Consider the following 15,434-nt stretch of genomic DNA (forward strand, 5'->3'; position numbering starts at 1 on the left):
TATGCACCATGACATCCACTTTAGACCAAAAATGCACAAAGTAGAAACAGATGAGTAACCAACCTTGGCGAAATATCGCATCCTTGCTGCATAAAGGCACCAAGGGAAAACCAGAGACTATTAAATATCCCAAACTCATTAGATGAATCGTTACTTTGTGTTTCTCTTCCGTCTTCAAATTCCTCAGTGTGCCACTCGTATGGACTAAATCTGCTGACCAGGAATAAAACTACACTGACCCCAATATAAGCAAATACAATGCACATCCAGATCTCATATGCTAAAGGATCAAGAAAGGAAAACACTCCTGGCTTTGACTTCTGAGGCTTCTTGATCATGATAGATATTCCCAGACTCATAAAAGGTTTTGAGAAGTCAATCACTTCTTCTCTCACTAATGTTATAGTTAATGGAGCAATTGCAATATCGGCTTTCTGTAAAAGAAAAAGAAAAACAAAGTAGTAATAATTATCTTTGTGTGATAGTGTTAACATTTTACAATTAAAAACAACATAAATGACTTAATAAAATATTAACCTTATAAATCATTTACAAAAGGGTTCCTAAAAAGGTAAAAAGGCTCTGTATCAAAAAATATTAAGACACAGTTACAAAGTGAAAGAGCAGAAAGCAATAGGATGACTGATGTGGTTGGGGAAAATAGAAAATAACATTGTGCTTAGTGAAGCTTCGGATAACTTGAATACTTTTATGACTGATATCTGCAGGACAAATGCTTTACATACCACCTGCATCTACTCGGGATATATGAAGCATTGATGTATAATAATTCACCTGTATATAGAAAACATGATTCTTGCATCACTGTATCGGTGAATCAAGACAATGAAGTATAGCCCATAACATATCTACAGGGACTGTATATATAAAGCAAACTACATTATGCAGTGAACTCCCCTATAACATTTATTGCAACACATGGAGGAACAAGTGAAACTTTACTCTCCCATAAGTGACTCTGAATGCCACTGAACCATGGCTGCTTAATTGCCTATTATTCGATTGCAAATGTAATAACCTCGTAAAATCAATTGTATTGATATCAAATAGTTGATTATAGTTGTAAAGCTAGTGTGATATAAATAATTAGAATTATTTTATTGCCTGACCTTTTATCTTTTTAAAAAGGGCTTGTTCCTCAAGACATCTCAGGAAGAGAACTTGAAAGCTCATACATAAGAACACATATACTGTACATTATTTTCAAGCAGGTATAATAAACAGTATCACGTCATACAGTATAAAGAATCCAAACTTTTTCTGCAACCAATAGGATTACTCAAACTTTCCACTTACTAAAATGTAAGCAATAGGAAACTAATGACATCTCAAGGCTGGTGAGATTGGCTATTTTAACTCTGTTAGACAAGGACTCCCTAATTCAATTGATTTAATTACACTTTTCCTTATACTTTCTACCTAATTATGAACATTATTGAAAACATTACAGGGCAATAATGCATTGACTGGATGAGTTGAAGGGCCAATGCAAAGCAAAGAGACTTTAACCAAGATCAGATGTTAGAAGCCATTTATGCCCTATACTGTGTGGATTATTACTAAAATAGTTTAAATGCATGACTTCTGGTCCACCCTGCTCATTCACAGAACCCTCCAGGCCCTCTCCCAAGGTCCCACTCAACAGCAAACCCGTGCTTCAGCTCTGATTGGCAAGGTGCTAAAAATACAGAGCATTATTGACTTATTGGCTGGTATTTTGACCTACAGGTATCACAGGGTAGCATATCATTACGAACCTCCTTTATAGCCTACAATATTTGTTATCAAATATAACTATACAATATAATATTATATATATATACATACTGTATACACACAGTGCGTACATAAAATGTTTCTAAAATATTGAGTGCCTGCCCTGTAGAATAATGATGGACTTATAATACACGGCTCTGCGAATCTGATTGTTTTTGTTATATTCTTTCAGTTCGGTCCTCCTGGTCCCGTTTTGTATGCAGACAGGTGTATTCATACACAGCTACAGAATTGACTGTGACAGACACACTGTGCTTCTTTAGTAATGATACATATGTGCCCTTTTTAACATCATGCTTTATTTCACTGTAGACTATCTGTGGTAGTTGTTCCATCCCCTCTCTTTCCACTGTGGCCCCTGCGGCCCCGCTCCTCTTCCACATCACTACAGTGATGCCACAGGGGATTCATCTAGGTTTTTGGTGCCAAATTAGGTTTATCACAGGGTGAGGTGTAGTATATACAGTAGCTGGTTTGAACTATCAGAGCTTTGATTTCTCTTGAGAAAGACTTTGGATTGAGCCTAAATGTTAAAATCACTTTTTTGAGATTGGAGTGCCTGTGCTATATTGTTTCTGTTCTGTTTTATATATATCCAATGGAAATGTTACCGTATGCTCATTTGCATATCCTAGACAGGACTGCAACCCCACCTTTCACCATTATCACCCAGTACTTCCACTGCAGCAAGGGATTCTGGGAAATGACATGCAAATGAGCACACAGTGCCACCTTTTGTCTCAAGCTCATGAACAACCCTTAAGCCAATGCATGCTGCTTTAAACACAGCTTTTAAACATAGCTTGGGATAAGATGCAAAGCCAGTAAACCCACTCACAGACAGACTGTTTTGACCTTGTGGGTCACTTCAGTCTGGTTGGTTGTACTGGCTCTGCTGGTTTGAGACTAAGAGTAGGTCTTCACCACACATTATTAAGGTTATGGTGGTCAAAAAAGTGACAAAAATCCTCCACAGTAAAGCATTAGCGAATGGAAATATTACCGTATGCTCATTTGCATGTCCTAGATAGGTCTGCAACCCTGCCTTTCACCATTATCACCCAGCACACAGTACTTCCACTGCAGCATATAGATATACTTAGTTAAGTTATGGTGGGTAAAAAAAGTGACAAAAACCCTCCACAGCAAATCATATAGCATATTTCCAATTGTTATATATATATATATACAGTGGTTGACAAATCACCAAAAAATCTACTCACCACACAAAAAAATCTACTCGCCACCTAGTACCAAACGTGTGCTGCTTGGGCCAATATTTACTCGCCCGGGGGTTAAATCCACACGCCCGGGGCGAGCAAATGTATAGGTTTGTCGAACACTGTGTATATATATATATATATATATATATATATATATATATATATATATAAACTTGGTCTGTGGTAGAAATGTGTGAAACTATGCAAAATGCAGTCGCAAAATTTGTAGCGATTTTTTTGTCCCAGTATAAGCTCTTTGCAATACATTTGGCAAGTCTTAAAGGGCTGATAATGTCGCAAAATTATTCTTAGATTTTGCAATTTTGCAAGCTTTCAGAGAAATATTACCAGAGAGTGAGCGAAACATGGTGTGTGCGCCCTATTTATAGTCTGAGCATTAGTCAATCTAGCAATTTTAGCGATTTTAGCAAATTAGCATATTAAGCAAACTTATAATGCACATTGACTTATTGCTTGGCAAATGTCTTGCAAACTGGACAAAGTTCCAATTATTTTTTAAGATGAAAAAGGACGAATTACAACTGGTTCAAGACCATCGGCAAAAGTTTCACCTACTGTATCTCTACTCTGTGACAGCCACATAACAGTTGTATCTTTCCTGGGTGCACTTACCGGGTAACAGAAAAAAGCAGAAAGAGTATGCAGGCTATATATCTGTGTGTGTGGTGTGTGTGATGTGTGTGTGTGTACTGTGTACTGTATACATACACACACACATATATGGGCTGAAGGAGCAAGTGAACCTGGTTCAGTTCCTTTGGTAAGTCCCTTTCTCTCCAAAATTAGATGGTTCTACAGGGCAGGTACTCAATATTTTATGCACAGCACTGTTTACACTGTGCATTATATGTATGTGTATAAATAAATATATATATATATATATATAATTTAAGAGGCTTATTACCCCCTTCAATATTTGTAAAATCTCCGTTTTTTATAGTATGGCCGTGGTGAGTGGTGAGTAATCACCCCATGCATGTTATGTTAAATCTATTTGAAATAAGTCAACATTGTGCAGTTTGTTCTTCAATCTGAGATTTTAATAGGCACGATTTGTCAGAAGTGGAACATCTTATACGTTGAAATCACAATTTTCTTCCGCTACTTATTGCCTTGTCAGATTGCATGATTTCACAAGGACAGTCTCTCAGGTACTAGAATAGGCCCTAATGAGATCTCTGGATATTCATTTATTTTTATATGTTAATCTTATCATATATCTTCTATATATTATTAATATAAAATATGTATATTTATTAAGGGGACATTTGCAACACAATGACAAATGCATGTATGTACAGTATAGTATATGTGTATGTACAGTGTATATATCCTATATACGAAAGTGAGTAGAATAAATAATGGCAACTTACCCCATACACTAATTCTCCCACCATTCCATTCCAAATTTTTGTTTCTGCATCTCTGGCTCCATACTTGCCATCACCAACGATTGTCAATTTGTATTTAAATCCACAGTGCTTAGCAATTTCAGTAGCCAAATCAACACAGTATCCTTCATAGCGATCATTCCCTTCAAACTGATCTGCATTTTTCTTGTACATCACATACGGGGATTCCTGAAAATATTACATTTATAAGAGATCTTCATATTGCATAGACTAATGTATTATTTTTCATGAATTTTACATCTAATCGTTTTTGAACACATACTAAAATGACCCACCCTTATGACTAATATTTTTTATTGCATTATTTGCCCAAGTAACTTTTTTTTTATGGACACATCTCAATCTTTGTTGTACAATTGAAAAAAATATTTTCACATATTTCAATAGGAATACAACTATTTACATGCACCGTATTTAGATTAGGAAAGAATATTAAAACTGTCAGACCAGCAATGACAGACTAATACAACGCAACCAATATATCAGTTCATGGTACATTTTTTGACTAAAAGTGATACAGTAAAATGCTTTACACTGCATTGCAGGTCACCTCTGGCAATAAAAAGGTTGATGGTCAGTAAGATATATTTCTGTTTTACTATTAAATAACAAACTGGCAGTAATGACAAAGCAGTTACTGCTTACTCATGGCTCAACTGACGCTTTCATTATGTATGAATCCTGAAATGTAGACTTCTTATTTCTATTCAAGGTTTGTTTAAAAGTAAGTTTAATAAAGTTTAGCTGTCTGCCTCTAATACGGAATAATAATAATAATAATAATAATAATAATAATATGGAAACATAGAATGCATTATTGTTAGCTGGATTACCCCCAATTTGCATGGCTGTGCTATCTGGTTCCCTTTGCAGGCAATGTTGCAGTTTCTAAGTAAAAATATTAATATCTGTGCCAATAACCTTCTGATAAAAGTCCGTAGTCTTAAAGTGCATTTTTGGCATTTCATTTTGCAACTTCTAGACATGCCAAACCATTCGGTTTGGTAATGACAACTTCGGAGCAAAGAGAATAGGCCCCTTAGAGCCTAACAAGAAATTGCAAAAGAAGCTAAAACATCTAAACATCTAATATGGCTGTGTGTCCCACCTTAAAGTGTCATATTTAAGTGTTGGGCAGAGTTAACATTGGAGTTATAATCTCTGGTTGTTTTTCTATATCTTCTATACCTTTAATCATGGATGCATTCTGAATATCTGGACTAACATTCTGATTTATCTCTTAAAACAGGTATGTTTCTGAGCTGAATCCTATCATCAATTGGCTACAGAATTTAAAATGTAATTGGTATGTTTCCTTAAATCAATTTGCAAGAGCACTTCTTAAAATGTAATTAACCATTTGGTATATATCGGTGAGTTGATAAGGCAGACCCCTCCCTTAATTGCTGTTCAAATGACTGTGTTTTAGAGTATTTAAGACCAGCTATATTGGCTGTGAGCCATATGGCTGTGTGTCATATTTAAGTGTTGGGCAGAGTTAACATTGGAGTTAACATTGGAGTTAACATTGGAGTTAATATTGGAGTAAACATTGGAGTTAACATTGGAGTTAACATTGAAGTTAACATTGGAGTTAACATTGGAGGTGAAGATTGAGGAAGATCTGGACTCCACACAACATATTTGCAACTGTGAGAACTTTACTTTGTAAACGCTGTGATTATTTGTACTCTTCCTATCCTCCAGTACCTGGGAAGTCTCTCCACCTGCATCTCACTATGCCCTCCCTATTGCTTTGTCTGTTTACTGTTTCCTCACTCCTTTGTGAATGTCTCTGTTCTCTCCAACTTCCCCACTGCGCCATTATTTATACACCTCTCCCAACAACTTCTTTACCCCTCAATAAAAAACACCCACACAAATCCTCTATTCACACCCTTTATCTACTCCTTCCTGCTGCTGGGGATCTCCCTGAAGCCAGACATACACATTTGCTCTCATTCATGCCTCACTGCCATCTCCTCCCATGCAAATGGTGTCAACCTTTTCATTTAATACTGACTAACCTTAAAACTCGCCCCACATATCAAGCATCCCAATAGCCTGCACTCATGGCTATTGTCCCACACCCAGTCACTCCTACTACCCTTTGTGGCCAAGCACAGCCATCTACAGCACGTATTCCCTCACCTGTTGTCTCTGTATGTTCCCCTCAAACCTAAGATTGTAAGCTCTTTGGGGCAGGGATTTCCTTTCCTATTGTCTGATTTTGCTGCACTTATTGTATTATAATTCCCTGTACTGTATTCTTTGTGAAGCGCTGAGTACACTTTTGGCGCTATATAAATAAAGACATACAATACAATCTATAAAGCCTCCTTTTGAACTAGGCATATTTCTATCAGTCTATTTTTAAAACTTAGTTTCCTACTTTTTTTTCTTCTTGAAATCTTCTTTGAAAATACTGTATAAAAAACAATCTGCATGGTAAATTGAAGAATTATGCAAATATAGTTGTTCAAGATGCAGTACAGAAAAACATGGCATTCTACAGTCAAAGTGATATAATTCTAAAATCAGACTGACAGGCAAATTTGTACTAGCTTACTCCCCTTGTGAACTTGATCAGTTATAATACAGAGCAGGTACAAAAACAGTAATACCTAAATACGTAAAACTGCTATGAAACAAAATAACAACGAAATAGGAAAATGATCACAGATATCCAAAACAAAGAAAGTACAGATGGACAATATTCAAATTCAAGTGCTATATAACAGGCTAGAAGACTTGTATTGGAATCCATAGGAGGTGGTGGATGTGAACCCACTAATTGAGTCCAACATATGGATCTCAAAATACTTATCTTTGCACAGTATGAGCCACTAAGGTTTTCCTGGCACTAAGTGCCAATGCAGATGTACAGTACTGCCCTCTAGGGAATATTGCAACATTTTTGCGAGAAGACTGTTTTCCGATCACAAAAATAATCACGTGTTTGTCCCGAGCATTAAATCAGATTGATTATACTCAGTGCTCAAAAGTATTTCCCAGCTGGCAATACAAATGGTTGTATTAATTTTAGAGGTTAATTGTGCAATGTAGAGAGAGGAAAGTTTAACCAAGTAATTATAACACATTTTCTCATTGTCAGCGGGATCGTATCGATTAATGACTGAAGATTACTTGGCTTAGAGAGCCAAGGTGACATTATAACAAAGGAGAGGTCTACAATCTGTATTTATGTTTATGTTCAAGATTCTGCTAATAGATTGCGCAGTTTTATTCAAGAATTGTTTTACTTTCCCATACTCCAATTAAGGCTGCGTCCATAGAGGGGCAGACCGCGCGGACACGTCCACATGCTGAGCGATCAGACTGCCTATACAGCATGCGGGCGCGGGATGCACGTGAAATCAGTCCAAACAGATTTCTCGCACGATAGGGCGATCACGTGAGCGGTTCGTCCAATGAGGGCGAACCAGCTCCGTGATGTCACTGGCTCGCCCATAGACACACCCCCCCCCGGATGGCGCGAGTACTAAGACCAGGGAAAGCACCGCTTTCCCTCAGCCTCCGCGCGCCTCCGCACGGCTGCAGTGTCTATGGACGCAGCCTAACAATGTATAAAATGAGCTTTATAATAACAGCATGCCTAATTTATCTGGTCTATATTTTTGTAATTAAGCAGGGCAGTATGTTCTATTAAGAATCTTACACTGCACTCATGCAGGTTAAGTGCTTTCTCATCTTATTATACAGTAGACAGAGATAACTGAGTTCCATTCTGGGGAAAATGTCTGATCATTCTTCTAATTATTAATCAGGTTTTTCCAAAGTTTAAACTCCTCTGGAATTATTAGAGGTTTATACAAATGTTTGTATTCTAGATTTAAACAAGGGAGCTGGATCAAGTAAGTACTAATGGGCATGGGGTCCATATGTTATAGCTGCAGTTAAAGCGGTCGTTTTTTTTTTAAAGAATGTTGTTTTTCATTACTGTATATGCATCAATACAATTTACACACTGACAAGTGATTGGCTAAGTTGCTGATCAATCCGTTCCCCTGTAATAGATTGCTGAAGATTCAGCTCGGGGTTCACTAAATGCATCCTGGATCCTCTTCTGCTGCCAAAGTTCTGTGAGGAATATCATGTGACCAGGTAGGCACTAGATTCAATTAGTTCACTGCTAGAGAGAGGGCAGGGCTCAAAAAGGTGATGATGTTTTAGAAGGGGAGGTTACTGTAAATGGTTGCTATTGGAACAAAAAATGCTTTTTACATTACAAATGTCTTTAAAATGTTTTATTTTTTATTTTTATTTAAATGCTACAAGTATTTTCTCATACTACAAAACTGATTTATTTAAAAAACACAAATGTAGGATATTGCTTGAACTGCGGCTTTAAGATGTCCTTAATTACTGGGTTGACATAGTGTCTTCTCTATACAGTAGATATACAAAGAAATGATAAGGGGTGTTCCATTTTTTCTGCACCCTTTGTACTGTAATATATAAACTAAGGTGTCCTCCCAATCTAACAATTGAGAAGATTGTGTGTAAGCCCTTGTTTTGCCATTTTCTAGAATGAGGAGGATTTGTTTCCTGAGCTGGAATCTGGATTGGCAACCGATGGTAAGTATTTAGATAATACTGTATTTTAGAAAACAATATTTAGAAACTGTTATTTAGAAACAAAACTGTTTCTCATAAATCTAAAAAAAAAAAATGTACAGTCCAGTTTGATATTAACAAATAAAACGTTGCTCATAAACTCTACCAAGAGGTTCTCATCTTCCATTTGAACCAATGCTGACAAAGCTAACGAGGAGTCTAGGACACCCTTAACTTCTAGGAGGGTCAGTGGGCAAAAATCCATTATCCCCTCTCTTGCATTCTGAACAGGCAAGTCAGGTAAGTAAAAGTCTTTATGTAATTTAGGTTTTCGTAAGATAATCCTATGTTTGTGCTATTTCCAAATATTTTTTTTTATGTTTTTCCTGCCAATCTATAGGGACATCATCTTCAGCAGATAATACAGTTTGGAGACACCTATCATTTTTATCAAACTGACCCAACCTAAGTCATTTAAAGGCAGTGACATCCCATTGCTAACATTCTTGCAGATCAGTAATAGCAGGTCTGAAATGTAAACCATACTGTTTAAATACATTATAGGGGATTGTGATGTCCACCTATTTTATTCGGCTAGTGGTTCCAGAGCAATTGCAAACAACAATGAACTCTGCCTTGTGCCCCTTTGTAACTTACAATTCTGTGAAGGATTGGCACTATCAAATTCCCCAGTTCTTGGATTCTTATAAGTATCTTTAATACCAATTTTTAAATTGCTTCTTATTCTGAAATTGGAAATGGCTGTGTACAGCCATGTCAGATGCCTTATGCATCCAGGTTAATAAGCCATGGTGACCTAGAAGCATCACCTTTACTGACCTGGACATGTTGAATGAAAGCTAGTACTTTTTTTTAAAAATTGAATGTTGGATTCCTACCCCACATTATACCAGTCTGATCAGTGCATATTACAGATGGTAAGTGAATATTCAACCTATCCACCACAATTGTGGCATGTAATTTGTAGTCTAGGTTTAGTAATGAAATGGGCTTTTAGGAGGTCACAGCCTCAGGTTTTCTACCAGGTTTATGAATAACCTGATGTCAGCTAGTGTAAAGTTATCATGGCAAACTTTGTTGCTGAATAGGTAGTGGAAAAGTTTTACTTTATTTATTTCTAAAATGTTTTACCAGGAAGTAATACATTGAGAGTTACCTCTCGTTTTCAAGTATGTCATGGGCTCAGAGTTATGATGACATATACATGGTTACAAATACATAGTTACATTAAGTGAGCAAGGTTATACATTATATACAAGACATTCCATGCACAGTAAGAGATAATGTTATAGGCGTATGTAACAGTTACAGACCAGATTAAAATGTGAGACAGCTTTAGATTTGAAATAACTTCGACTGGTAGTGGATGTAAGAGTCTGTATATTGGTCCAGTTGTCAGGTGCACGGTAATAGGAGGAGCAGCAGAATACTTTGTTGAACTTTGGGACCATGAACAGTCTTTTGGAGTCAGATCTCAGATGATAGGTGCTGCATGTGGTAGGGGTGAGGAGATTGTTCAGATAGATGGGTAGCTTGCCCAGAAAGTATTTGAAGGCAAGACAGGAAAAATGCAATTTGTGCCTAGACACAAGTGATGACCAATCTAATTCTTTGAGCATTTCGCAGTGATGTGTGTTGTAGTTGCATCGGTGGACAAAACGGCATATTGAATTGTAGAGGGTATCAAGTTTTCTAAGGTGGGTTTGGGGTGCCGAGCCATATACTATGTCCCCATCGTCTATAATTCGCATTAGCCTCTGCTGTGCGATACACTTTCTGACCAGCAGATTTAGGGAGGATTTGTTCCTATAAAGCACACTTAGTTTGCCATAGATTTGGTATAGGTTTTGGATGACAGGGTATCAATGTGCAACCCAAATGTAAATGGGAGTCAAATCATATGCCCAAGTATTTAAAATAAGTAACATGGGCTAGTATGGTATTAGCGTTTGAAGCTTTAAAAGTTTAGCCTTGGTCCTAAATACCATTGTTACAGTCTTGTTAGTGTTTAAAACAGTTTGTTTTGGGAAATCCAATTTTCAAGTCTCAAAGTCAGATTGAAGTACGTGTTCAAGGTCGGAGAGGCTAGGGCTGTGTGCATATCATATTATGTCATCCGCATACATGTGTATTGAAGCTCCCTTACAAGCTGTAAGTTAATGGGGTAAGTATGGTCTTATCTATTTGGCCAAAAATGTGTCTGGCCCTGGGGCCTTCAACAATTTCAGTGAATTGATTGCTTTGAAAAGAGATGTATTTCTGCAATATACAGTGGCGAGAAAAAGTTTGTGAACCACAATGATAATTATGGAATTTCCAAAGTTTTTCCACGATAACCTTCTTGAATCCAAATCAGTCTTTTTTTAAATATCCAATAGGGTTTATATTAACCAATTCCATGTCTTTTGAATCAAAATTATGTATGAATTAGACAAGCAATTAGTAATTAAGAGTCAGGGTATGGGCAAAAGTACGTGAAACCCTGGTTTTATCAGCTAAAGTAAAAGGGATAATTAGAATCAGGTGGTTCAATTTTAGGTAGAACTTCCGGTGTCAGTTTGGGTGGCCCAACCCTATATAAAGATGAGAAACTTTATGAGTTTGGTCTTCACCATACAGGTGTCTGGAAACACGTCATGCCACAATCAATATAAATCTCTGAGTACTTCAGAAAAGCAGTTACTGATGCTCATCAGTCTAGAAAAAGGTTTACAAAACAATTTCTAAGAATTTGGGGCTCCACCAAACCACTGTCAGACTGATAGTCTACAAATGGAGACTGTTCAAGACCACAGTCACTCTACCCAGGAGCAGTCGTCCTATCAAAATATATCCAAGAATACACTTGCAAATCAACCAGGAAGTCAAAAAGAACCCCAGACTAACATCCAAGGATCTGCAGGCCACTCTTGCCTTGGCTAATTTGAGTGTTCATGACTCAACTATCAGAATAAGACTGAACAAGAATGGTGTTCATGGAAGGATAGCCAGGAGGAAAGCACTGCTCGCTAAAAAGAACATTGCTGCCTTCTGAATTTTGCCAAAGAGCACATAGATGATCCACAAGACTACTGGAAAAATGTTCTCTGGACAGATGAGTCAAAGGTAGAATGTTTTGGCCTCAATGAGAAACGTTATGTTTGGCGAAAACCAAACACAGTGTTCGAACAGAAGAACCTCATCCCAACCATTAAGCTTGGTGGGGAGGGGGTAGGGGGGTGTGATGGTTTAGGGCTGTTTTGGTGTCTCAGGACCTGGATAGCTTGCCATCATTGACACAACCCTGAATTCTGCATTGTATCAGAAGATTCTAGAGGAGAATGTCAAGCTATCCATCTCTGAGCTGAAGCTGAACCGAAAGTGGGTCATGAGTTGAAGCCGTTCTGTAAGGAGGAATAGGCCAACATTCCTCAAAACCGATGTAGGAGACTGACCAGCAGTTACAGGAAACACTTAGTTGAAGTTATTGCTGCTCAAGGGTGTGCCACCAGGTACTACTGAATCTAATGGTTCACATATTTTTTTACACATGGATGTTGAATGTTGAATGATGAGTGGATAAATAAATGTTGAAAAAGTATCATATTTTTGTGTCATTTGTTTTGTTAGGTTATCTTTATCTTTTATTAGGACTTAGATTAAGATCTAATAACATTTTAAATTTTAAATATGTGAAAATCCTATGGAGTTTCTTGCCACTGTATATATTTATAGAAAAGTTCAAATTGCCTAGCTATGTATGTCTACAGGGGTTGTGCAGTTGTTATCAGACATCTTGTCTTTAATTGATATTATCAAGCTCTGTGACCTAGATCCCCTTACCAGAGTATGCCTGATTTACTTTCATATTTACAGTATATAATGTAAATGTAAAATAACATATTTTTTTCCCATCTCCTCAGCGATTCATTTGAAGGCGTCTTTCTTAGCTAAGATTTTTTATTTGTGTATAAAAAGTGGCCTTTTTCAATATCTGTTATACACTTTACTTAACTCTTAATTTTCTACCATAAATTTAATATTAAGGAGATTTTTGCATGTAAGCAGTAAGCCATACTGTATTTACTCCCCTTTTTACAGCTTTACCCAATTCACAAAAGAGTCTTGTGTTCTCCAGATGTTGTTTATTGGTGTCAGCATATTGACATAATTTCTTCAATAGTGATGTCTGTTTGCCATGACTCACGGGAACCTCCAAATTCTTTGCCTGATAGGTTCCCTCCCCAGATTAATCTCAACCCAAATCAGAACATAACCTGACAGAACTAAATTCTTGATACTGGCTGATTTAACTTTGGGAAAAAGGTCTGCCCAAACATGTAAATAGTCTATCTGAGACAATGAGTTTTATGAGTAATGGGAAGGGAAAACGCACCACACAAAAAAATATAAAATACCCAGAAATACTAAAGCTGGGGTGCATCCAGGAGAGTAATAGCAATGATGCCAATAAAAAGAACAAAACAGACGAGGAAGAGAAACTCCCATAGAAGATAAGGCCACTCAAGGGCATGTGCAAAGTATCACAACAAATGTATTCATACAGTACACACCTCAATGCAAAAGGCTGAAATCATTTAAAAAAGAAAGAACCATCAACAGAGGCAGCACCCATGAATTAGGAATCTAATGAAGGAAAACCACATTGCTCAGAGTTAAATAGATAAAGCAAACCAGTGGGAGAAAAACCTGTCCTGTTCACTGTGTGATTGCAGGAAAAGCAGTCTTCAAGGTTAGAGAGATTACACTTGGAGTCCGTTAGTGTGGTGAGGCTTGTTCAGAGCTGTGTTGCTGGTATCCAGTGTGTTTGTAGCTGCTGTTCAGCTGCATGCTGCAGGCACTGAGATGATCCTACGAGGTCTCCACAATCAGGGCGTCTGTTGATGACATTACCCTTTGCGCGTTTTGCCGGGGCTTCATCAGGGGTGAGCAATGTTGTTCTCCTTCATTAGATTCCTATGCCTTCATTGAGTAGTAGGGTGTGTTGCTTAAACAATCAGATGTGGTTCTATCAGCAACTTGTCAATAGAGATAATAAATGCCCAGATGTTGATGCGGTGTTCACAAATAATTGCTGACAGAAACTGAGAGGGGTATGTGCCTAGTGGTGTCCACTTGACAACCACAAAGATTGACACACAAATGTACACCCAATCAATAATCAATATTTGAAGCAATGTCCAGTATAAACAGGTAGAATTACAGGGCACTAAAGCCCATTACCCGTTCACTTGCAGGAACATCCACGGCGTGCAATCCGCCAGTAGTAGAAATCCGCAGTTGTAGTGGATTTTTTTAGTCTTTTTCAAGTTTGAACGTCGCTGGGCTGTGCTCTTTTCTATACACTACAACTTTGGATTCCTATGCCTTCATACCTAATAACTATGTTATTTCCACTCTGGCAGTATTGTATTACCTAGGTTTCTTTTGGTGTGCCTGCAAACCTAACACTGATGCCTTGTGTTTGACTTATTCTGTGAGATAGCTTATCACCCTGACCCGTGTTGCGTTACTGACTCTTCTCTTTGCTGAGCTGCTGATCCATGTGTGCATGTACAGTACTCCAATTCATTATTTAGTATACTTTTTACACTTGTGTACCCGGTACACGCATTTTTCTTGAGGGGGTCAAAGTTAGAGATGGGCAAATTTTGGGGACGAATTTGGATCCACAGTGGATTGGCCGTTTCCTTTAGTCCCCGGATTTCAGCGGATTCATTTCAAAAAGGGCGATTTGCGGTGTGCGGATTTTTTACTATTATTACCAATATGCTCCACGGTTTCCGCAACCCATCGACGGATTTGTAAAATCCAATCTGCGGATTCAGTAATCCAATGGCGGTTTATTAAGAATCTTCAGAATCCGCCAACTGATTACTGAATTCGCAGATTGGATTTTACAAATCCATCGATGGGATGTATCCAACGGTGGTTTTTGATGAATCTGCACAGATTAAAACCGATCAAATCCGTTTGACAGATTTTACACTTTGAAACAGATTCTGGGCTGAAAATGCGAGAAAATCCAGGAAACCGATTTGGGCAGATTCGCCCATCTCTAGTCAAAGTGACTTCCCTTCATGATTAATGGTCTTCACCTTTACTTTACACGCTTATTAGAGACTGCATTATATTTTACACCGTACAAGTATCATGGGTATTGTCTCTGTGGATGGTTCTTTCTTTTTTATATAATTTTTTACTTTTTGCATTGAGTTGTGTATGAACACATTTGTTTTGATCATTTACAATGAGTTTTATGTCTGAAGTTCTTATTCCTATTATGTTCCCTAATATTATGACACATATATTCACTGCTGTAAAGCACTATGTACTTGGATGGCGCTATACAAATAAAGATATGCATACATGCGCTATGGAT

The 15,434-nt window shown here is 37.5% G+C and overlaps 1 protein-coding gene across 6 annotated transcripts in view; it reads right to left on the reverse strand.

Moving 5' to 3' along the window:
* The window catches only part of GRIA2 (glutamate ionotropic receptor AMPA type subunit 2), a 153,296-nt gene that overhangs the window by 59,503 nt on the left and 78,359 nt on the right, over positions 1 to 15,434 (reverse strand). For all 6 annotated transcript variants that reach the window (XR_012803607.1, XM_075612573.1, XM_075612601.1 and 3 more), the window contains exons 10-11: positions 4,415 to 4,621; positions 64 to 434 (exon numbers count right to left, since the gene is read on the reverse strand). Coding sequence is in view for 5 of the 6 variants with exons in the window: in XM_075612573.1 (XP_075468688.1) it covers positions 64 to 434; positions 4,415 to 4,621 (578 nt within the window). In the remaining variant the exon portion in view is untranslated. The remainder of the gene's footprint in view (positions 1 to 63; positions 435 to 4,414; positions 4,622 to 15,434) is intronic.

The sequence above is a fragment of the Ascaphus truei genome, chromosome 1 (genome assembly GCF_040206685.1).
Source record: "Ascaphus truei isolate aAscTru1 chromosome 1, aAscTru1.hap1, whole genome shotgun sequence".
NCBI classification, from domain to species: domain Eukaryota; kingdom Metazoa; phylum Chordata; class Amphibia; order Anura; family Ascaphidae; genus Ascaphus; species Ascaphus truei.